The sequence below is a fragment of the Carettochelys insculpta genome, chromosome 5, assembly GCF_033958435.1.
Source record: "Carettochelys insculpta isolate YL-2023 chromosome 5, ASM3395843v1, whole genome shotgun sequence".
NCBI classification, from domain to species: domain Eukaryota; kingdom Metazoa; phylum Chordata; order Testudines; family Carettochelyidae; genus Carettochelys; species Carettochelys insculpta.
This window is the reverse complement of record NC_134141.1, coordinates 73,860,330-73,884,323: the sequence shown is the minus strand read 5'-3', so window position 1 is coordinate 73,884,323 and position 23,994 is coordinate 73,860,330. Positions and strand designations below refer to the sequence as shown.

Here is a 23,994-nt window from a genome sequence, read left to right as displayed (position 1 = left end):
TCAACCTCTACCACGTGCGCTGCCGCACCGCCGCTTCCCTGAGCTCACGGCTGGGGGCTCTGCACACCGCTCGTCCTGCTCGCTGAATTCGCCGGCAAGGATCAAGCCAGGGAGGTTTCCTCCTTTTCTGCACCGAGGGGGTCAGAGAGGCTGCCTTCCTCTTATGCAACCCACAGGGCCCTTCTGGGTGAGGCTTCTCCGGCAACTCCGGCTGGAGAGCCTTATCAAACAAGAGTATTTTAAGCCTCATCTCTCTGTCTTTCCTGGCCCTGGCTGTGAGCTTAGCACAGTGAGAACACTGCTGGGTAACGTGTGATTCCCCCAAGCAGCGGATGCATTCACTATGCCCATCGGAGGCCGGCATAGCTTCACGGCATGACTCAGACTTTTTAAAACCTGAGGAGGCCATCGCGGTGAGTCCTTTACTGTTAATAGGGTACTTAGCGCCTAATCAGTGCCTTTTCACCCCAAATAGCGATCACCGGCCTGCGGGGCAGCGGGCAGCCTAAGTGGCCTTCTCATCCGCTCCTCCCTCCTTCACTCCTCTTTTTTTTTTTTTGCTGATGTGCTCTTCGTCCTTGTTTTCTTTTCCTTTTTTTTTTTCCCCAGGGACAAAAACAACAAATTACATGAAAAAACAGCTCTCTTATCTGACTCTGGCCTTACCCTGAGCAGATTCTGTCTGCAGCCGATGGCGGCTGAGAAGGAACTGGCGGGGATCGGATCGCGCACGTAGCCGGGGGTGCGCGGGGAGCAGCACACACCAGCGCATGCGCAATCCAGGAGAAACTGCTGGAAGAATTCCGATCTGCGGCGCCGGGCAAGCCCGACACCTATTGTGGAGCACGCACGGGGACCACTCGAAGAAGAGCCAGCCTGTTCTTCCCTGAGCTCTCTATCAATTTGTCTTCATTCTCTTCAAGAGAATCCCATTGAAAACTTTTCCTGGAATAGACAGCAATGAAATGCCCCTCCAGTTCTTGTATTCCTTCAGGTTGCCTTTCTTTGGAAGCTTGATAAGGTAGCTACGTTTTCAGTCTTGTGGGATCTCTTCTGTGTCCCAAATACATTATACATCATGTTGACTGATGTCTCACTATCTGCCTTGATTGCTTCAGCAGGGATATTGTCTGCACCAGGTACTTTTCTGCCTTTCAGATGAGCAATGGATTTTCTGATTTCTTCTGATGTAGTTCTGCTGCTGTTTATTTGCAGAGGTATATTTGCCGAGGATAACTCAGGAAGTTGCATGTGGGCAGAGTGATTCAGTACCTCTTCAAAGTGTTCCTTCCATCTACTGAGCCGCTCACTTGGATTTGTTAGCGCACACTGCTTCTTATACTGCACTGGCAGATCCACTGTATGTCATGACCCAGCTAGCTTCTGTGTGATGTTATATAGCTCTGAAGTTTCTCTGTTCTGTGGCTTGGTCAGCTTGTTGTGCAAGCTTTTCCACAAAATTCTTCTTGTCCCATTTTACTGCTTTTTAAACGTCTTTGTTACCAAGTGTGAAACACTAGTTTGCCACAGGGCTTTGTCTACACTAGCTCCTCCCCTTTCGAAGACTGGACAATAGTGAGACACTTCGGAATATGCAAATGCAGCACTGCGATGAACACGCAGCACCTTGTTAGCATAATGGCGGCACATAATTGCATGTGGCTCATCTGCATGAGGTCCTTTTCGAAAGGACCCCACACACTTTGAAACCCCCTTATTCCTATAATAGGAAGTATCTCACTCGCATCCCCCTTTCAAAAGGGGGTGCGGGGCGAGTATAGACATAGCCAAGAGGCAACACCAACCAGAATAAGGCCCATAGACCCCAGATGAACCACTGAAGAACATCTACATGCCAATGACTTTGCTGATCCCTTGCCCCGGCCACACCCATGAAAAGGGGACATGCACATGAACTTGTCCCATCATCTGGTCCTGACCATCAGTTTCAGCCTTGACCACTCCACACGAGAGGTACATTTCCTGGACACTACAGTACAAATCACTGATGGCCAGATCAATAGCACTCTCTGCCAGAAACCCACTGACCACTACGCTTACCTACATGCTTCTAGCTTCCATCCTGCACACACCACATGATCCACCGTTTGCAGTCAAGCCCTGAGATACAATTGCATCCGCTCTGATCCTACTGAGAGAGACTGAAAACTGTAAGTTATCTACCAAATATTCATAAGCCTTAATTATCCACTGGGAGAAAAAAAAAAAAAAAAAAAAATCAACAGGGCCAGATGAATACCCAGAAACCAACTACTCCAAGATAGGCTCAAAAGAAGCTAATAACAGAACACCACTCATTATCACCTACATCCCCCAACTCAAACCACTGCAACGTATCATTAAAGACCTATTATCTATCCTAAATCATGATGCCACGCTGCAGGAGGCTCTAGATGACAGGCCTGTTCCCTCCTATAGGCAACCTCCTAACTGTATGAGGATTCTTGCTAATAACCATAGGCTATACCATAATACTACTAATCTTGGAACTTTTCCTTGCAGCAAGCCCCATTGCCAACTTTGTCCATATATCCATTCTGGAGATACCATCACTGGACCTAATCACATTAATTACAGAATCAGGGGCACATTTTCCTGTTCTTCAACTAATGTTATATATGCCATGATGTGCAATCAATGCCCACGCAACAATGTATACTGGGCAAACTGCTAACCCTTTTAGCCAAAGAATGAATGGACATAGAGCAGACATCAAAAATCTCCAAATACACAAACCTGTCAGCCAGCACTTTAAAGGGAGTGGGCCATTCTGTTAAAGATGTGAGAGTTTGTGTACCGGAGAAAAGAGACTAACAATCATCTACAGAGAGAATGTTCAGAATTTAACATTCATATTCAAATTCAACACATTAACACATGGTTTGAAGAGGGACAGCGATTACCTGACACAGTATAAGAACTCTTTCACATACTTTGATGTTTTACCTAACACTTAACTTCCCCAACCCACACACCCCTCTTATATCTGATTTGCCAACCTTGATAATTTTTGGACCTGTGTGTTTCATATATTGAGTCTGTTCTGGTAAGGCTATAGATCTGAAGAAGTGGGTCTGTCCCACGAAAGCTCATCACTTAATAAATTATTCTGTTAACCTTTAAAGTGCTACATGACTGCTTTTTTGTTTTCATACAATTTCCAAACAGAATCCTCACAAAGCAAATGCTACTTACGTTCATTAAAGGCATACTCAAATCCTTCAAGGGTATCAGGAAACTCAAGTGGTGGCTCATCTTTCTTCATCAGTTCATCCAAGTCTATTCTAGACAATAAATCTAAAAAGAAAGAAAGACATATCATAGTACACCTGATTGATTTTAGCAAGGATATTTGAAAATGTTTTATTTAATACTTTGTTAGAGTGGATGTAATTAATTGTGTCCATTCCACTTTCTGAAAGATCCCATTGGAGTAATGTTGGACTACGTTTTAATCCACTCCAAAGCAGTTCTTGTAGGGTTCCAGAAGGTTCCACACTTGTCTACCTAGATGTTGGTATCTTAGTAACTGTAAGACTACTAGAAAATACCAGGTGAGGTTTTTGGAAATATCTGTCTTCTACCACAGAGCTAGGTAATTCAGTCTCAAGGGAGTTTTTTTAGTTCAGCTGAAGTCTGATATTGTATTTGTTGGTAAAGCCTTTGATAAAATAGGCACAAGTTGTTTCTGCTCTTTATACTGGGAAAACTTGAGAGAAAGTAGATGTCCATCAAAGGAGAATGGGTTTTGGTTTGTTTGTTTGTTTGTTTAACCCTTCTCTGCTTTTACAGCACCACGTTGCAGTAGTATCAAACAGTCTGATTCCAACTGTAGTTGGCTTGGAGATTGCACCCAATTCTCTCAGAATTGGCCACCACTTCTATTCTCACACTTCTATAATACGCTCTACTTGGCGCTGCACTGTCCTTGTAGACCACAGATATGTTTCCTTTGGGGCCGAAAAGCACAGCCTGATACTTAACAGTGTAGGCCACATGGAGCACATTACATTTGTTCTCTATTCAGGGACAGCTTTCTATTGCTAGCAAGTGAAATTCAAAGTCCTAATCTAGATAGCCCCACTCAGGCTGCACTCTTGATACCTAGATGACACACTTACTCCTAGGTATCTTCTTGACGTAGCTAATATTGGCTGATGTACTACTATGCTTAACTATCCTTAGATGTGTGCTTTCGGGAGTGTTGCTTAATCATTTATTTCTTAAAACTATGAAATTCTGGCAAGACTTTATAAGGTATAATCCACATTCCATGCTGTTCTTACACGATTTTTAAGAAGAATCTTCACAAAAGCATATTTTACTTAGTTTCATTAAAGACATATTCAAATCCTTCAAGACCATTGGTAAGTTCAAATGGTAGAGGGCCTTGACTTGAACTCACCTCCATGTTGGTTCACTATAGTTTAAGTTTGATGAACAGCAGGAGACGGGCTACGATTTAATACCTATTCGTGCTCTCAGGTGAAATATACAGTAGACTCTTGATTTACGCATAGGTTGCATCCCTGAGCAACCACACAAGTGAAATTTTGCATAAGTCGAAAACGGAGTGAGGAAGGGGCACTACAGCCTTTAGGTCCTCCGATCCTGACTGCGCCTGGCTCCCTGCTCCCATGAGTGGTAGGGAGCCAGGAACCAGGTAGCAGCCTGTCTCTTGGCTCCCCTCCGCTTGCAGGAATTGGGAAACTGACTCACACTGCTGTGTGGGTCAGTTTCCTGCCTCTCAGGAATGGCAGGCAGCTGGGAGCCAGGTGTAGCAGCACCAGCAGTTTCCCCACCACTTGCTGGAGGCAGGAAACTGACCAGCGCTGCTGCACCTGGCTCTGGGCTCCCCTCCACTCAGAGGAGCCAGGAAACTGACCAGTGCAGAACTACTGGGTCAGTTTCCTGACTCCTGCAAGTAGAGGGGAGATGGGATCCAGGCTGCAAGTTGGTTCCCAGCTCCGGACCACTCACTATTTTGGCTCGCATTATTGCAAGAAACATGTAAGTCAAAATCGTGTAAGTGAGGGATCTACTGTACAATGTTCTAACATGGATAATTTTATAATTTGGAATATTCTAAAGACATGCCTCTTTAAGTGAAGATCAAGTCAATTGTAAGTGTGAAGACTACTTTTTATTTTCTGAATGCATAAAATAATTACCTGTACATTTTTAAACAGTCAAAAATACATTTCAACAAACCCTTTCCCAAATATGCTTTATATTGAGCAACAGCAAGAGAATTTTATACAGAACAGCAGCAAGAGAATTTAGGCATACTGAAAGGTCTCAAAAGCTTTGAGGCTTTTACAGGTTTGTAATAGCAATGACATAAGTAGGGGGCAGGTTGGGGCTCAGAGGGCTAAAACCTGGATATGGCGGGGGGGGTTTGTATGGTGGGGGTAAAGCAGAGGGTAACAACCTTCTAACTGGTAAAAATCATTGTGTGCACAGTATTCTTAAAACGGAGGTTACAAAAAGTACAGTTTGACTTTACTTTTATATATTTATTCATGTGCATTGCGGCTCTTGGAGCATTGCTTTTGTAAATGAGTTTGAAAAAATGGCTCGTCACTAATTTTGGTTGCAGACCCCTGCCCAAGTGCTACAGATATCACGTGAACTCCAAAAGTCCAGTCATTTTGTTATCTGAGTTGTGAGACTAATCTACTTGCTGTACTTCTACACTTGAAAAATACTACTTAGAAGAGGACTACAGTCAAAAACTTTTATCTATTAAATCATTTAGATCTTATTCCTCTTTTTTCTGGAATGCACAGGAGTTTGTAATTGTCCAGTTGGTCCACTTGGATTAGTGCCTTGAAAATATACTTTGTAACAACATAAAATTAATATAATATTCCTGCCTTTCCCAGTGACTCCTGAAAAATACCTCAACTACATGAATTGTCTTCTCAAAGAATAATTTCTGTAAACACACACACAAACAGATTATTCCATTACAGACCACTATATTTCTGTTTTCTTATGCCTTCCTCTGAAGCAACTGAAACCAGACACTATCAGAGACACAGGCTACCATGGTAGATGGATCACCAGTCTATCCAATTTTGTAATTACCAGTATCCTATGTGTATGTCCACTCAGGGTCAATCTCCTGGGGTTTGATTTCATACATCTGGTAGGGACACATGAAAACAACGTATCGGGGTCAGAATCAATGCCTGTACTCCTCCCGTTTCTCTCATTTATTACCTTCTTTAGTGAGGACATTCAGGTAAGTCAATTGCAAATATGTTGATTCCAACTATGCAACTGCCATAGCTAGAATTGCGCTTCTGAAATTGATTTACTTTCCCTAGTATACACACAGACTTAAAGTAGGGCTACAGCAAACAAATTCTATTTCCCTTCATTTTAACAAATGTCTCAAACAATTTACAGAAAGAATCCAGGTAAGTTTATACCTTTTAGTGCCGTAGTTTTTTCTTTTTCATCTGGGCCTCCTTGCTGGAGCTGGGCCATGTTTATCCAAAATGGCAGCAAAATTAAAATGATGAAGGTAAAGTACATCAATCTTCACAGATTTTTAGCTTCAAAAAAAAAGATAAACAGTCATCAAAAGTTAGAAACTAACCATTTCATTCACTGATTTCTGCTTCACTAGCAATCAAGTTTGATTTTAGCAGTATGCATAAATATATATAAATGATTTCAAACATAAAAAGTTTTCAGGTAGAAAGAAAATTATAAATTAATTTGATATACAAATACAAAGTTACCATGGACTTTTAGGCTTAACCTGAGCAACCACCATTTATTAAGCCACTAACAGTAATACTATATTTTTCTTAATTTTTGAAGTGGTTATATTTTAGCATGGCCTCTTTATAAGCCCACTGCAATGATAGGTGAAGAATTCTACTTCATAGTGGTATTTCAGTCCAACCATCCCACTGTAAGGTTAGAAGGACGAACCTGTTGCTTTTCCACTTATATACAGCTTGCAATTACTGAAAATCAACATAAGAAATAGAAGATGTAAACAAAAAGCCTAAAAATTACCAACAGACTGATTATTCCTACATTAAACCAGTTACCATTTACTGCCCTTACTGTAACACACAGGATTAGGTTGCACTAAATTTACAGAGACTTGAGTTATATTACAGCAATGCAGTTTAGGGACTGAGGGGTTGTGTACACTGGCACGCACAAAAAAAAAATCAATCCAAGTTAACTAAAGGTGTGAATTAAAAGTGGATTAATTAAACTACATTAAGCCTCCATACAGATGGTTTTTGGAAAGGAAATGCCCTCGCTTCAATGAATTCTAATGTGAATTAAGCTAAATCAAATTAAAGCCACTTTAAACCCCTCTGTGAACCTACCCACTTGAAATTCACATTCATCGTTCTTCAGGTTAATTTTTCTGAGCATCCCCATGCAGACTTAAAAACCTGCTAACTCCATTACTCCTCAGGCACTATGCTGCCACTGCTTGGGTTACAAGAGTAAGAGCAGAGAGGTAGACATGGTAGGTAGGCCCAGGAAGATTAACAACAGAACACCACAGAACATCTACTGCCCCCAACTCAAACCCCTCTAGCACCATTATCTACAACCTATATTGGAACATGGTGCTACACTCTCACAGGCCTTGGGCAACAGGCCTGTTCTGTCCTACAGACAGCCTCCCAACTTCAGGAAAATTCTTACACTTGCAACCACACCACAGAAGAACTAATCCTGGAACTTTTCCTTGCAACAAAACACCGTTGCCAACTCTGTCCACATATTTGCACTGGAGACACCATCACAGGACCTAACCAAACCAGTTACACGATCAGGGGTTCATATTCCTGAACTTCCACTAATGTGACACATGCCATCATGTGCCAGCAGCACCCCCTGCTATATATATTGAACAAACTAGACAATCGCTTCACCAAAGAATGAATGGACATAAATCAGATGTTAGGAATCTGAATACGCATAAACCTGTAAGGCTACGGCTATACAAGAAGCATGTGTCCACAGAAATGACTGTCAGAAGAGATCTTCCAGTAAAACTTCTATCAACAGATCACATCCACACGCAAAAGCAGATCAAAAGAGCAATCCGCTCTATTGACAGAGAATGGCCAGACTGCCCAGCCACTCTCTCAACAGAAAGGCGAAGCAGAAGCTCAGCAAATAGGGCTGCCTGGTGAACCGGGAGCTCTGTCTCTTGACAAAAGGGCCTCTGAAGTATCCAAATAAGATGGGAAACAGTTTTGAGGGTCACAAGTGAAAAGGCAGCACCTGACACCAAGACCAGTTGAAAAAAAATTTTTTTTTCCTGAGGTAATCAGCAATCAGCACCCCAAAGTAAATTTCCCAACTCTATATAGCAAGAAGCATTCATCTCACGTCCCTTCAGCAGTCAAGGACCCTGGAACGACTGTAGACAACCCAAGGAAGTCGCCTGGTCCAACAGAGAAGTCCAATTTGCTGCCCAGCTGTGTGGTTTTTATAATTACCCTAACTTGCTGAGTCATGATTATTTAACTGTTCATTCAGTTAGTACACTGGATTGCCCCTTATCTGTTCGTGTGCTACTTAAGGTACACATTAGGCATTGTTCACATGCACAGGCCAGCTAGGCTGCTCTCCATGGGTCACAACATCATAAGGGGACCCCACCTCCAAGCCTAGATCTGCGCATACACTATTCTTCCACTTTGATCCCTTACAACATGCCTTTTTGACGACAGACAACTGTCAACAAAGGTGTTATACCTGAGTGCAAAGAGGCACAATGCTGCGGGTAGATGTGACGGGTTTTGTCAACAGTCTGTCGATAAAGCGCATTTTGCATGTAGACACTCCATGGATTTTACCGACAAAAGGACAGTTTTGCCCGAAAAACCCCTCTCGTGCAGATATAATCTAAGTGAGCATTTCAATTTAGCAGGTCATAGCATCCAACTTTTAATGGTGTGTATTCTAAAAACCAACTCCACCATGAAGCCTCTATGAGCTCCACACCAGTCCCAAGCCTGGATGAAGGAGGAGGGTTGGTCAGATGTGTGTCAATGCGCTGACCATCAAACAACAATACGAATGAAGTCTGATGCCAGTACAACTAAATGATAAAAGCTGCTGGCTCAGACGTCGTCCAGATAAACAAAGGTCAGTGATACCAATCGAGCGATTGGGATTGGGTCGATAAGTTGGCTACCGAAAGAAAATTCCAGCTAACACATATTCTATCCATTGGAACATGGAATGTCCAAACATGGCGAGCAACTGGAAAGTTAGAGCTGCTTCGGAAGGAAATGGAGAGATATCGATGTGACATACTTGGACTGGCAGAGATGCGTTGGACAGAATCAGGAGAGATATGAGGTTGCGAAGTCATTTGGTCAGGAAACGAAACAAAGCATGAAGCAGGAGTTGGATTCCTTCTTCGCAAAACAGCTAGAAGAGCATTATTAGGATACAAACCGGTGAGTGCAAGAATGATGGTAGCACGATTCGAAGCAAAACCATTCAACATCTCAGTCATTCAGGTGTATGCACCCACGTCGGACAGTACAGAGGAAGAGATTGAGCTATTTTATAAAGACTTGACAAAGACAGTGGAGGAGAAACTGAAGAAAGATGTGTTGATCATCGGAGGAGATGGAATGCGAAGGTTGGAACAGATAATGAAGGTTGGGAGAGAGTCATGGGAAGGTTTGATATGGAGAAAAACAAACAGGGTGAAAAACTGTTAAGAGTTTGCTACAGAGCATGAGATGGTGATTTGCAACATGAGAGTCCAACAAAAGGACTGTAGGAAGTGGACATGACGGGAAGTCCAAGAATATGATAGATATGATTTTGATAAGAAGATGGATAACATCAGTACAGCAGTGCCAAACTTTCCAAGGAGCAGATATAGACTCAGACCACAGTCTAGTGATCGCAAACATCAAGATAAAACTCAAAAGAAAACCCAAGACACAGTTTAAGAAAAGAAGAGATGTGGCGAGGCTATTGAGGAAGAAACAGGGAATGCATACAGAACATTGCTCGAAGAGAAGATTAAGAATATTGCCACAGAGAAAGACCTAGATAAGAGAGTCACAGGGACAGACATCAGTATAGAAGAGGCAACTAAGCAGACTGTTCCAGAAGAGTTGGGAAGTTGGTTTAAAACAAGTAGAGGTATGAGATAAGGAGATCCAATATCACCAAGTATCTTCATCACACATCTGGAGAAAGCAATGGAAAAAAAAAAAATCAAGGAAGAGGTAGAACGGATATCTGTGCATGGAAAAAGAATTAACAACTTGAGGTTTGCAGAGATTATCATTAAAAGATGAGGAGAAGCTAGTGAAAACAGTGCAGCTGTTAAAGAAGGGAAGCGGTATGGACTGATTATGAACATCGACAAACAAAAACAATGGTATTTGGAGATAAGGAAATAGGAAGAAAAGAGAAGTTACTCAACTGTAGTGATGAAGGTTCTTTGAGATGTGTCCCCGTGGGTGCTCCACAACAGGTGCCGGGCTCACCCGGAGCCGCAGATCGTAATTCTTCTAGCAGTTTCTATTGGACCGTGCATGCGCCGACGCGCGCCGCTCCCTTGCGCACCCCCGGCCATGTGCGCAATCCCGTCCCCGCCAGTTCATTGACCAACCGCCTCGAATGCTCCTGAAAAACACCAGACAGAGATTCCGAAGCAGGGAGGATGGGCGGGTGGTGGAGCACCCACGGGGACACATCTCGAACAACCATTGTTACTACAGGTGAGTAACTTCTCTTTCTTCTTCGAGTGGTCCCTGTGGGTGTTCCACAATAGGTGACTACCCAGCAGTAACCCAAGTAAGGAGGTGGGTAATCGATTCATGTGCAGCTTGCCCCCGAGAGGACTGCTGTCGACAGATGGGTATCCTCCTCGAATACCCGATGTAGGGCATAATGCTTGGCGAAGGTGTAGAAGGATGACCAGGTCACCGCTCCACAGATGTCTTTTAACGTGATGCCCTTGAAGAAGGCTGTTGACGCCGCCACCGCCCTGGTGGAGTGAGCCCTAGGCGGGGCCAGCAAAGGAGTCTTTCAAAGCTCGTAGCACATTTTTATACAGGACACAATGTGCTTTGAAACTCTCTGTGAGGACAGGCCTTCCCCTTTTGACCTGGGAGCGAGAGAGATGAGAAGCCTGTCCGTTTTCCGGAAGGACTTAGTTCTGTCTATGTAGAAGGCCAACGCCCTCCTCACGTCTAGGAGATGTAGGCATGTCTCCTTGCTAGAGCTGTGACACTTCGGGTAAAACGAGGGTAAAACTATTGGTTCGTTAAGATGGAACTCTGAAGAAACTTTTGGAACGAAGGCTGGGTGTAACCATAGGGTTACCGCCTCCTTTGAAAATACTGTGCAGGGCGGGGTTGCCATCACTGCTGCGAGCTCACTCACCCTGCGGGCTGACGTAATCGCAAGAGGAAGATTGTTTTCATCGTAAGGAGTCGGAGGGGTACCGTGGCTAATGGTTTGAAGGGTGGTCCCGATAGCGTGCTGAGCACCAAGTGCAAACTCCACGACGGTGGAAGCGGTTTTCAAGGGGGGTAAAGGTTTACCAGCCCCTTCAAAAACCTTGTGACAACAGGGTGGGCGAATACAGTGGGCCCTTCCTCTGTATGCCAAAAAGCTGATATAGCAGCGAGGTGGACCTTTAGCGAGGATAGGAAAAGCCCGTCTCGTTTGAGGTCCAATAGGTATTCTAGTATTACGGTTATAGGAACGTCAAGGGAAGCTAACTGCTTGGCAGAACACCAGGCTGTAAATCGAGTCCATTTCTGTTTATAACTCCTCCTGGTGGAGGTCCTTCGGCTACACTCCAGGACTTGTCGTAGTCCCTCCGTACAAGTGCTCTCTAAGGCACTGAGCCATAGATTAACCATGCTTGTAGGCGCAGACCCTGAGGGTGCGGGTGCACTATGGACCCCTGAGCCTGCGTGAGTAAGTCCGGCGCCACCGGTATGGGAAGTGGTGGACGATCCGACATGTGCAGAAGCAAGGGAAACCATTGTTGCCGGTCCCAAGTTGTGACTATGAGTATCATGCGAGCTGTCTCCCTTCTGGCTTTCTGCAGAACCTTGTGGATAACCATTGTGTGGGGAAATGCGTAGAGTAGAGGGCCCTTCCATGAAATCATGAATGCGGCTCCCAGGGACCCCCACCCTATTCCTGCTCTGGAGCAGTACTGGGGGCACTTTTTGTTGTACTGGGTGGCAAACAAATCGACTTGGGGAAACCCCCATGTATGAAATATGCACCGTAGCAGGTCGGAGCGGATCTGCCATTCGTGCGTGAGTGCGAAACGCCTGCTCAGCTGATCTGCCTTCACGTTGTGAGCGCCCAGCAAGTACGAGGCTTTCAACGTTATATTGTTGGCGATGCACCAGTTCCACAATCAGACTACTTCCGCACATAACGCACGGGATTATGCCCCTCCTTGTGGATTGATGTAGAACATAGTGGAGGTATTGTCGGTATTGATCCCGACTACTTTGCCGTGCAGGTAATCTCGAAAACATCTGCACGCGTTGAACACTGCTGTGAGCTCCAGTATGTTTATGTGCAGTGTCTGTTCCGCAGGGGACCATAGCCCTTGCGTCACCTTGCTGCCAATGTGCGCTCCCCATCCTATGTGGGAGGCGTTGGTAGTAAGAAAAATAGAAATTTGAGGTTGGTGAAAAGGCACCCCCCAGTAGCAGATTCTTGGGATTTTTCCACCACGCTAGGGATCTGCGCACTTCTGTCGTGGGTGACACTACCTTGTGGACAGTGTGGGATGCCGGTTTGTAAACACTCGCCAGCCAATGCTGCAGGCTTCGCATGTGTAACGTGGCATTCTGTACCACAAACGTCACTGGCGCCATGTGGCCCAACAGCTGCAGGATCGTTAGGACTGGCACAGTGGGGCTGTACGTCATGACTTGCACCAGTGAGCTGATGGCGCGGAAGCAGGCGTCGGGCAGGTATACTCTTGCTGTGATAGAGTTTATGCATGCCCCTATGAACTCAATATCTTGTGTGGGTTCAGTCTTTGACTTTGCGAGGTTGATTACTTCGCTAGGCCTAGTTAACGTGTCCGCAGTGACGCGTATCACGTGTAAGACCTCTGCCTTTGAGGCCCCTTTCAGCAGACAGTCGTCCGGATATGGGAAAATAAACACCCCCTGTCTGTGCAGGTAAGCTGATACCACTGCCAGGGTTTTGGTAAAGACTCTGGGAGCCGAGGATAGGCCGAACAGAAGAACCCTGTACTGGAAATGTTCCCTGCCGACCGTGAAGCGGAGGAAGCGTCTGTGTGCTGGGTGGATTGTTATATGAAAGTAAGCATCTGGTAAGTCGAGGGCTGCAAACCAGTCTCCATCGTCCAGTGCCGTAAGTATGGAGGCAACTGTGATCATCCGAAAGCGTTGCTTGTGCAAGTAACGGTTGAGGCCCCGTAGATCCAAGATCAGCCTCCAGCCTCCTGTTTTCTTCTCTGTTAGGAAGTAGCATGAATAAAAACCTTTCCCCTGGAATTGCTCCAGCACTCTTTCCACCGCCCCTATGAACATAAGGTGATCCACCTCCTGCTTGAGCCTCGCCTCGTGGGCAGCGTCCGTGAGATGAGGCCTGGTGGGAGGCTTCGTCGGTGGAAGTGACTGGAAAGGGATCGTGTAACCCGTGGTTATAATCTCTAGCATCCATTTGTCTGTGGTGATCTGTTGCCATTGGGAGTGGAACGGTCTGAGGCGATGATGGAACATGAGATGAGAGTGTCATTGAGCGATGGTGTTGATTGTGCAGCCCCCGACATACCCGTGAAACTTGTCGTCTCTGGGCCTGCCCCGAGGGTGTATGGCTTTGTTGATAATGTCGCCTGGGAGTCCTGTACTGCTGCTGCTGTTGACGGTGCCCTTGGTCGTAGCCTCGCTGATATTGAGCACGCTGTGGTTGGTAAGCATAGCGTCTTTGCTGAGGATAAAATTTCTTCTTCTTGTATGGGGGAGTATAAATACCCAAGGTTCTAAGTGTGGCCCTCGAGTCTTTGCTGGAGTGGAGGACCGAGTCGGTTGAGTCCGCAAACAGCTTTTGTTCATCAAAGGGAAGATCCACGATCTTCGCCTGCAGGTCCCTGGGGATACTAGACGTCTGGAGCCAGGATTCCCTACGCATTACCACTGCTGCGGCTGTTGAACATGCCGCTGTGTCCGCCACGTCCAGGGCAATCTGGACTCCTGTCCGCAACGCTGCACGGCCCTCTTGAAGAATCGCCTTTAACACCGGCTTCTTGTCTTCCGGGAGTGAATCCATGAGGGGAGTAAGTCTGGAGTAATTGTCAAAGTTGTGGTTTGATAGATGTGCCGCGTAATTTGCCACTCTCAATAATAGGGTAGAGGAGGAATATACCTTCCTGCCAAACAGCTCTAGCTTCTTAGCATCTTTATCCGACGCCCCCGATTTGTACTGAGACGCCTTCGACCTCTGCTGGGACAATTCGACCACCAAAGAATTGGGTTGCGGGTGACTAAAGAGGAACTCCATACCCTTGGCTGGGACGAAGCACTTCTTATCCGCTCTCTTGTTCATAGGTGGAATAGAGGCCGGGGTCTGCCATATGTTAGTGACTCCATAATGGCTTTGTCCAGCGGGATAGCGATTTTAGATGAAGCTAGGGGTCTCGGATTTTTTCAGGAGTTTATGATGCTTCTCCTGCACCTCTGCTACTTGAATGTCCTGCATGAAAACTACTCTTTTGAACAGCTGCTGGAATTGTTTAAGGTCATCCGGGGGGTGGGGAAGACATCCCTGGGGGCCATGGCTTCATCTGGGGAGGATGAGGAGGAACCACTGGGGTAAACCTCCCTCAAATCCTCTGGCTCCCAAGGTCGATGATATACTTGCTCCCTGGAGGATTGTGAAGGAAAGTCTCGGGATTCTGGATCTAAGTCGCCCTGAGACAACTGTGTTCCCGCCCCAGAGCGAGAGTGTACACGGGGGTATTGATGAGAAGCAGAGGAGGACCTGCCCCTGGATCTAGACCTGCGGTGTCTGTGTTCAGCATGATGAGGACGACCATAGCAGCATGGGCAAGGGCCCAGTGATGGAGACCTGGACCATGATCAGGGAGTGTACCCATGATGTGTGGGAGAACGGGACCTCCGCAACGACACAGATAGTGGTGAAGCTCGTCTGTGATAGTACTCAAGGGGATCCATGCCCAGAAATGGCGAAGGTGGCCCAAGCCACGGTGAAATTGGTTGGAGGAACCGACAGGGAGGTCCTAGATAAGCCGGTGGAGTTGGAGCCCGTCGGTGCGGCGTGTGTGTGTGTGTGTGTGTGTGTATCTCGGGGGGGGGGGGGGGGCACTAGGTGATAAGGGCAGCACGGCCCTGCCTGGAGATGGAATGAGGTGCCGAGTTTTTGCTTTTGCCTTGCCCCTCCCCTGCGGGATGGGCGCCGCCCCTTCCCGTGCCGGGGATCTTGTCCCCGTTGTCGGCGCCGCGCTCGGCAGTCAGCTGCGGTGCCGCGCGGGTAGCTTCCTCCGGCACCGGTAGGCTCCGTGCCGGGTGCCCCTGCGCTGTCGCGGGGGCCGGTGCCGCCTGTGTCGGCGCCGCCGATTCTGGCGTTTCCCTCACTGGCACTCGCAGCGCCTTGCGTGCCGTCTGTTGTGTAATCGGAGGCTCAGCCTCTGCCACGTGCGCTGCCGCTTTCATGAGCTCGCAGCTGGGGGCTCTGCATTCTACTCGTCCTGCCGGCAAGGATCGAGCCGGGGAGAGTTTCCTCCTCTTCTGCACCGAGGGGGTCAAAGAGGCTGACTTCCTTTTATGCAACCCAGAGCGCCCTTCTGCGTGAGGCTTCTCCGGCGGTTCCTGCTGGAGAGCCTTATCAAACAAGATCATTTTGAGCCTCATCTCTTTGTCTTTCCTGGCCCTGGCTGTAAGCTTAGCACAGTGGGAACACTTCTGGGTAACGTGTGACTCTCCCAGGCAGCGAATGCATTCACTATGCCCATCGGAGGCCAGCATAGCTTCACGGCATGACTCACACTTCTCAAACCCCGAGGAGGCCATCGCAGTGAGTCTTTACTGTTAATAGGGTACTTAGCCACTAATCAGCACTTTCTAACCCAAAATAACAATCACTGGCCTGCGGGGCAGCGGACGACTTAACTAGCCTTCTTGTCCGCCCCTCTCTCCTTCGTTCCTCTTCCTTCTGCTAGCTAATATTTCTCTCTTTTTTTTTTTTTTTTTTTATAGTGACAAAAACAAACTACACATAAAAACAACTATCTTATCTGTCTCTGGCTTTAGCCTGAGCGGATTCCGTCTGCAGCCGATGGCGGTTGAGAAGGCACTGGCGAGGACCGGATCGCGTACATGGCCAGGGGCGCACAAGGCAGCGGTTCACGTCGGTGCATGCGTGATCCAATAGAAACTGCTAGAAGAATTCCGATCTGCGGCGCCAGGCGAGCCCGACACCTATTGTGGAGCACCCACGGGGACCACTCGAAGAAGAAGATCAGTATTGATGGTATTGAACTAAAAATGTAGAGAAGTTCACATATCTGGGGAGCAACATAATGTATGATTAGACTGTAAGAAGGAAATAGCAACTAGAATAGTGAAAGCAAGAGCGAGTTTGAAGGCAATGGATAAGATCTGGAAAAGCAAAGCAATTAGCTTAAGAACGAAGCCGAGTATCTTGAAAACGTGTATTCAGGAGCATGTTGTACAGATGTGAGACATGGGTGATAATGAAAGATTCAAACAGAAGAATATTGGCGTTTGAAAGGAGTTGTTATAGAATGATTCTGAGAACAGGATGGATGCAGAAGGTCACCAATGAGGAATTATATCAAAAGATACAGCTGAAAGAGAACCTGCTGCAGAAGGTTATAAAAACGGAAGCTACAACTATTTGGGAATATTTGCAGAATGAACAATGAACGAAAAAATCAAGACCCTGGTGTTCGGCATAATGGACGGTTCAAATAGGAGAGTCAAACCCCACAGAGAATGGATAGATGATATAGTAGATTGGTGGGGAGCTGGTCTACAGAAACTAAGCCACTCTGCACTGGACAGGGAAAGATGGAAGGAAATAGCGAGAGAGGCATCAGACACCAACAGGTGCTGAGCCCACGGTTATTGATGATGATGATTCTAAAAACCAAGTGACTTTAACAACAATTACAAAGGGAGACATCTGAATTGGAATTAATTCTCAAGTTTGTTACTTACCACTTCAGGTTCAGCAAAGATATCAATTACCTTACACATTACAAGGACAATTTCCCCACCTTTGATATTCACAGCGGCTCCAGGCAGCCCACTTTCCAGACACTTGCAGAAAACTGTTTCTTACCCCTTCCCCTGCCCTTCCTTCTCTCCTACCTATATGATTTCTCAGTTTTTATTTCATTTTTTCTATCTTTCTTTTAAATTCTCTTAGTCTGGATTCTCCAGATCTGAAGTGGGTCTGTCCCATGAAAGCTCATCACCTAATAAATTATATTGTTAGTCTTTAAGGTCCTATAGGACTGCTTTTCTCTTTTGTGAAGCATAATAGCAGATTGTCCATTGTTCTCACACTCATTCTATTACATTTTTACCTCCAAGTTGTTCAATGCAGCTGGTATACCTAAAAATCTGGAATGCTTAGTCTACATAATCAAAGGTAAAAACTCCTGAAAATGCAGCCATCAAGTAGTTTGCAATATTTGATAAACATTAATGTGAACCTGACAGTTTACGCTCATCCCTCACTATACGAGAATGATTGCTTCCAAACTTTTGGGCTGTACGCGAAAACTCAGAAGGAGGACACTAAATTCCCATTAAAATACATGTATAACTCTCTGATTCGTTCCAAGTGCTCGTAATTCGACAAAGGAGTGGCAGCATGTGGCACTGCTTTTGAAAGGAAAGTGAACTTTGGGTTAACAGGGTTGGAGAGTGTTAAAGGCTGGGGTCAGTTTGGGGCCATGAGTAGGAGGGAGGGGCTAAGGCTGAGGCGAGTTTGGTCCACAAGGAGAGAGGAGTGTTAAGGCTGAACTGGGTAGGGTCTGTGAGGCTGGCAGGGTTTCAGACCATGGCAGATTGAGGCCCTGGTACAGACGGGGCGGGGGGCTAAGGCTGCAGTGAATTGGAGCCATGGAGCCAGTAGGGGGTTCAGGCTGCACTGGTTTGGGTCTGTGGCACCGTCAGGTCCTTTTCTGCTGCACTGCTACTTAGCCAGTTGGTCCCCAGCCTGTAACAATGTTTCGGATTCTTCTGTCCTAAGTGCAGGACCTCTGCACTTGCCCTTGTTAAACCTCAGATATTTTTTGGCCCAATCCTCCAATTTATCTAGGTCACTCTGGACCCTGTCCTTACCCTCCAAAGTATCTACCTATCCCCTAGCTTGGTCTCATCTGCAAATTTGCTGAAGGTGCAATCTATCCCCTCATCCAGGTCACTGATAAGGATGTTGAACAATACCACCCCAGAACTGATCCTTGGGGCAATCCACTTGAAACTAACAACCAACCAGACATTAATCACTACCCATTGGGCCCAACCATCTAGCCAGCTTTCTATCCGCCTTCCAGTGCATGTATCCAATCCAGACTTAACTTATGGGCAAGAATATTATAATTCTCCATTTACGGAGAAAGGCTTCAAACACTCAGCACAGATCTATTTCCCGTCCACATCAACTTAGCATTAGGGAAAAAAAACAAACATAGTACTTTATTTTTAAAAATAAAACTGAATAGCTATGTGAGCAGTGAACCCTCCTACACAACAGCTTATTGGATTCTTGGTTACAGATTTCAAATCAATCCATCACCTTCCATTTGATTTATCATTCTCCACAATACACATTGCCATGCCCATATTTGCTACAAATATGTGGCTCATGCAATTTGGAACCTTTTCCAATATAGGTTTGCTAATGTTCCCTGCAGAGACTAATAGGATTCATGTCTTGACTCTCTCAGCCTCAAGTATGCAAGCAAGAATGTTAAGATAATTTTCTTTCAGTTTTGTTAGTTCACTGTGATACTAACTAGTTAACAAGTATAATTCACAAGTACAGCAATGGTGGAAGATAAGGGCGTCAATTTTATTTAATTAGCATAGAAGATGCTGTGTGTTCTGTCTCAACAACCTTAGAATACTATGATTAACATACATTCATGGTCTTAGAGAAAAAGTAGCATTTAGATGACGGGTGTTATCTTCCTGTTTAACTGGGGTGAGGGGAAATCACATGGAACAATTTCAAAAGTTGTCGTCAGCTGAGGAGTATACAGATTCCAAAAACTGACGTTAGGTCCAGTAATTTATTACGCAAGTATGACCAACAAGAAATCATCCATCTTTCTTCTGACATATTAGATTGCTCACAACTTGATTATAGTTCACTGGCAGCACCCTTCCAGTGCCTCTAAAACTTAAGGCTCCCCTAGTTTACCTCTCCTTTTATCCAGGTCCTCAGCTCAGATTTGCACTTTCCAGTTCTGACACATTTCAGCATGATTCATCTAACAAGACTAACAAAAGCCCCATATACTTACTACATAAAAACACTGCACTCAGAACAGAAGCTTAGACAATCAGTGATGATAAAACTAGGAAGAGAAATTTTTAAATTTCCTGGAACATATATCTTACTCAACCAAATTAATTTAAAGGACAATATACCTAAAACAAACATCCACTCTGTGTGTTTTGCAAATTTTGCAATACTTGCAAATAGACTACTACACAAGAGTTCATTGAACATAAATTCATGTCATCAATTAGCATGTGCATTTCTAGCAAATGAATGGTGATTCCATGTTGTATGTAAATACAATTATGCAATCTGGGGAAAAATATCATATTAATGAACATCTAAGATGTGTTAGAATCCAGAACACTTGATCAACATGAGGCTAAGTTTAAAGACAGCTTGCGATGTTAGGTATTTTGTTCTTCCTGGCCTCACTTACACAACAATTTTCAATCATATATTAACACAGGTTAGTTAGAACAATTACACATTGTAGACAGGTCTCTGAAGACTTGCTACTAATTAGGAAAAAAATAAAATATGTCACCTTTGGACATGGAATGAGTTTAGTTTTAAAAAGTCATATTAAATCAATATAAAACCAACACTAGGGAAATGCCATATGCAAAAGTTAGGTGAAAATTAGGACTCTGGATATTTTACTTTTACAGACTCAGGGTGGGCTCATCAACTAGGTAAGGAGCATGACACCAGTGAAAGCACAGAAATCACCCGCCAACCTAGAACAACACAGGGGCTATGTTTTGAATTCGGCTTTGAAAAAACAGAAAAATGCCAATTCTTTCCAAGAAATGTTTAAAAAATGTAATAGCAGCCACTGGAGGGAAGACTTGATATTAAAATGAAGATAAAATAAGCACATAGTGTATTATGTATTGTTTTGGCTGAACATAGCATTTTGTTGAATCCTTCATTGATATTTGTTTAAATGACAAATGTGTGAAATGTGTTTGAAAAAAAACAGATGTTGATTCAACTGGATTTGTTGGTGCACGAATGAATAGCACGAAAATTAAAAAGCTGTCTAAATGGTTACTTATAAGCAAATGCTGGAACTGCGGTACATTCTAGTTTCACATTTCAAGTCTCACTTATATTTAATAAAGCTGGACCATTCTTGAACTATTTGGTTCTTTGAAGTACAAATTCACAAATGTCACTGAGGCTTTTGCATTATTCGGTTAGATTTGAAAGAAATATGTTCTTACACAGATACATCACTTAGAGCATCCCTTCTACAAATGCTTTATAAGGCCATTTTTGTCATGAAATATAACAAACAAAAAAAAATCCATCCCCAGAAATATTTCAAAGAAAGGTACCTAATGTAGAAGTAACCTCATATTTATATCTAGATTATTTTCCATGTAGAACCAATACATATACCTCCTCAAAGGATCCAGTGTGTACTCTACACCTCTCCGTCCACAAGTCTAACACAATACAATTCATCATGAAATATGTTTTAGGAGTTTATCCAGTACAGAGAACTAAGAGGATAATGTTTTCACCAGACTTCCATTAATACAAACAGCAGAACTGGGGAAAGGTACACAAAGAAATAGCGACTTGGATACAAATATTTATTTTGTACATACAAGGGAATATGCCTATATATTCAACATTCACATTCATGGAGCAATTCTAGAAACTGGGTCATAGAGCTTGCAGATGGTATGGTAGGAATATATTTCAAATCAAACAGGATACCCTACAGTGCAACTCTCAACAAGTAAATAAAACATTTCTATTCTAGGTCAGGTCTACTCTAGGCATTGAAGTCAAGTGTAGAGACACAATTCTAGCTACAGTAATTGGACAGTGAGAGTTGATTTCTCTCCAATCAATTCCTGGATGTCGTCACAGAGGGAGGTCTACAGGAGAAACTCTCTCACCAACCTCCTTTACTCCTCACAATATTGAGGAGTGGAGGAGTTGATTGCTGACCCCAGATAATTCAATTCTGTGAACCCCACCTAACGCATGAAACTGAACACAAGAAGATCAACCCTGACTGGGTCCATCTTCTGCATAATGTAAATATACCCCTAGTCTCAATTATTCTTGCTTGTGTTAATTTAGAGTGGATGTGACAGTTTAGCAGGTAGCTCATGATTTTGGTCTGCATTCTACAGCAACTGTCACAGTAAATTCACTCATATGAATATTCTTAATATAAATTAAAGCTTTTGCAATTTTCTACAAGAAAAACTTTTAAAAGTCAAGTATCTTCAAACAGCATGACTGTATCCCAGTTATCTGTACATAAATCTCCATGTAATTCGCAGCTTCATTAGAAAGCAGCCTCAGTACATGCCTTCTCTTTCCAAGCTGACATGCTGAACGAACTAAAGGACACAACTTACAGGGTTAGCATAGGGTGATGTGATTACTGACTAGAGCAGTGTTTCTCCAGATAGGAAGCTGGTTGCCATAGGAAAGGTCTAATCTCTTACCCAGGAGGTTCAAGCAACTCCACAGAAAGACAAATATTCTTTTATTTATTGTTCTTCTGCTTAAGGGTGTTCAGCCTAGGGCTTCACAGAGGCATAAGTCTAACTCTTTCGGTATTTACAATGGCAATGGAAGGCTGCAGTAGGGGCAGCACAACTTCCAGGCCCCTGGGCAAAGTGTGTTAAGTGCAAGGAGGAGCCAGCCTCACTCTCCTGGGCAAAAAAGGTGGGGCTCAGGGCAGCCTGCTCTCAGCACTGCCTGTATCATGACACGCCCTGCCCCTCCTGCCAACCCACAGCCCCACTCAGACAGAAAGGTTGGGACTATAGAGACAGCTAAGCCCTAAGTGCTGCCTGGATTATGCCAAGCCCCCACTCCCAGCCCTTAGCCCTGGATGGCACCGCTTAACACTCCAGAGGCTACGTAAAGGGCCTGGACTCCAGCCATCGCTTCTGCAGTAGTGGCAGCAGCAGCAGCTGGGAGCCCCAGGCTGCCTTGAATAGTCAGACACCAAGACAATTGTGCCCTCTGACCCCCGCATCAGTGGACCTGGAAGGCTGTGTATCTTAATGTTTGTTTAATGCTGTAGGCCACAATAGTGGAGGTTGCACACCACTTTCCATTACAGGAGTGTACTCTCTGTTGCTTATCCAAACTTTAACCATTCAAGTCGACATTTTCCATACAGGAGTCAAAGGCTTAGCTGTCCTAGAAAGTACCATCTGTTTCTAAGAATGACATAAGAGAAAACTATGTTTTCATGTTTAAAAAAAATCTCATAACTGCCTGAAAAACTAATTTGTGTAGCCTATGCTTTGCTGCAAATTTTTGCCAAATTTCAATCTAGTGTCAAGAATACGCCTTTTGTTGAGACCATGAAAATTAGCCCATACTGTAAATTATAAGCCTCCCAAAAATTAAAGGTGCTACAATAGTGAATATAACCACAAGGAGACACAGGAAGCCTGGTGGGGAAAAAGCAGACAGGTCTGAAATCACAGGACTACACACCGAAACCAGAATTGATTCCATTATTCTTGTGTCTCAACATACTTTTGAGGTCTACCAAATAACTGTAAAACCCACTCAGAAAATATGTCTTGTATGTTTACCTATCAGATAACACTCTCCTCCCTCTCTCTCTCCGCTCTTCAGACTTCCTCCTCCAAAACATCAGCAAGGACCATAACTGGCAATGGGACATTGGGCAGACAGGGATCTGAGAGGGTATGCCACATTCTCTTTCCCTGGTGACTAGTTCTTGCTCACAAGTTGGAACAAGAAGGAACTGTCCCACAAGCCAGATTGGCAGCAACTCTGAGAGGGTTTGCATGGGTCAAGATTATCTGGCTACATTTCAATTATTTCCGCTGTTGTTGAGAGGGCTTCGATATTGGTGTACCTGTTCTCTTCTTGTGGCACATAAGAGTCTAGAGTTCTTTGGGCTGAAATACTTTTGTCTACATATAGATGCTTGATTTAATATGCAGTGTTGGGTGGTTCTGGTGGCCTGTGATACGCAGGAGAGCAGATTTAGAGATGGTGGTCCCTTCTGGCCTTAGAGCTGAGGACTCAGTTACTCTATTAGCTCAAGTGGTAGAGGACTGGGCTGTAGACAGAATCATTTGTGTACTCAAAGGGGACCAAATTAAAATTTCATAGACAACCTTGATTCTGGCTCTTCCCGAAACTTTTGAGTGCTTCATTTTGAAACTAACATTTTTCTAACATAGCTGCTATAGGGATATTATTTTGCCTTATTAATGCCATATACAGTATAGAACATTTTCTAGCTGCTTCCTCTTTTTCAAAAAAAATCTTCAGTGGAAATACTAGTGAACAAAAATAAGTAATTGACTATCCCTGGTCTCATATTTTCTATAAGTCACCTTGTTGCTCCAAAAATAATTTCCCCTTCCCATCCAATCTTTAAAAATGCTTCTGTCAGGTGAAGGCCTGAAC

The 23,994-nt window shown here is 44.5% G+C and overlaps 1 protein-coding gene across 4 annotated transcripts in view; it reads right to left on the bottom strand.

Moving 5' to 3' along the window:
* Positions 1-23,994, bottom strand: part of ARB2A (ARB2 cotranscriptional regulator A) — a 385,998-nt gene that overhangs the window by 346,233 nt on the left and 15,771 nt on the right. For all 4 annotated transcript variants that reach the window (XM_074995328.1, XM_074995326.1, XM_074995329.1 and 1 more), the window contains exons 2-3: positions 6,459-6,584; positions 3,217-3,318 (exon numbers count right to left, since the gene is read on the bottom strand). In XM_074995328.1, coding sequence (XP_074851429.1) covers positions 3,217-3,318; positions 6,459-6,564 — 208 coding nt within the window. In that variant the 5' untranslated portion in view covers positions 6,565-6,584. The remainder of the gene's footprint in view (positions 1-3,216; positions 3,319-6,458; positions 6,585-23,994) is intronic.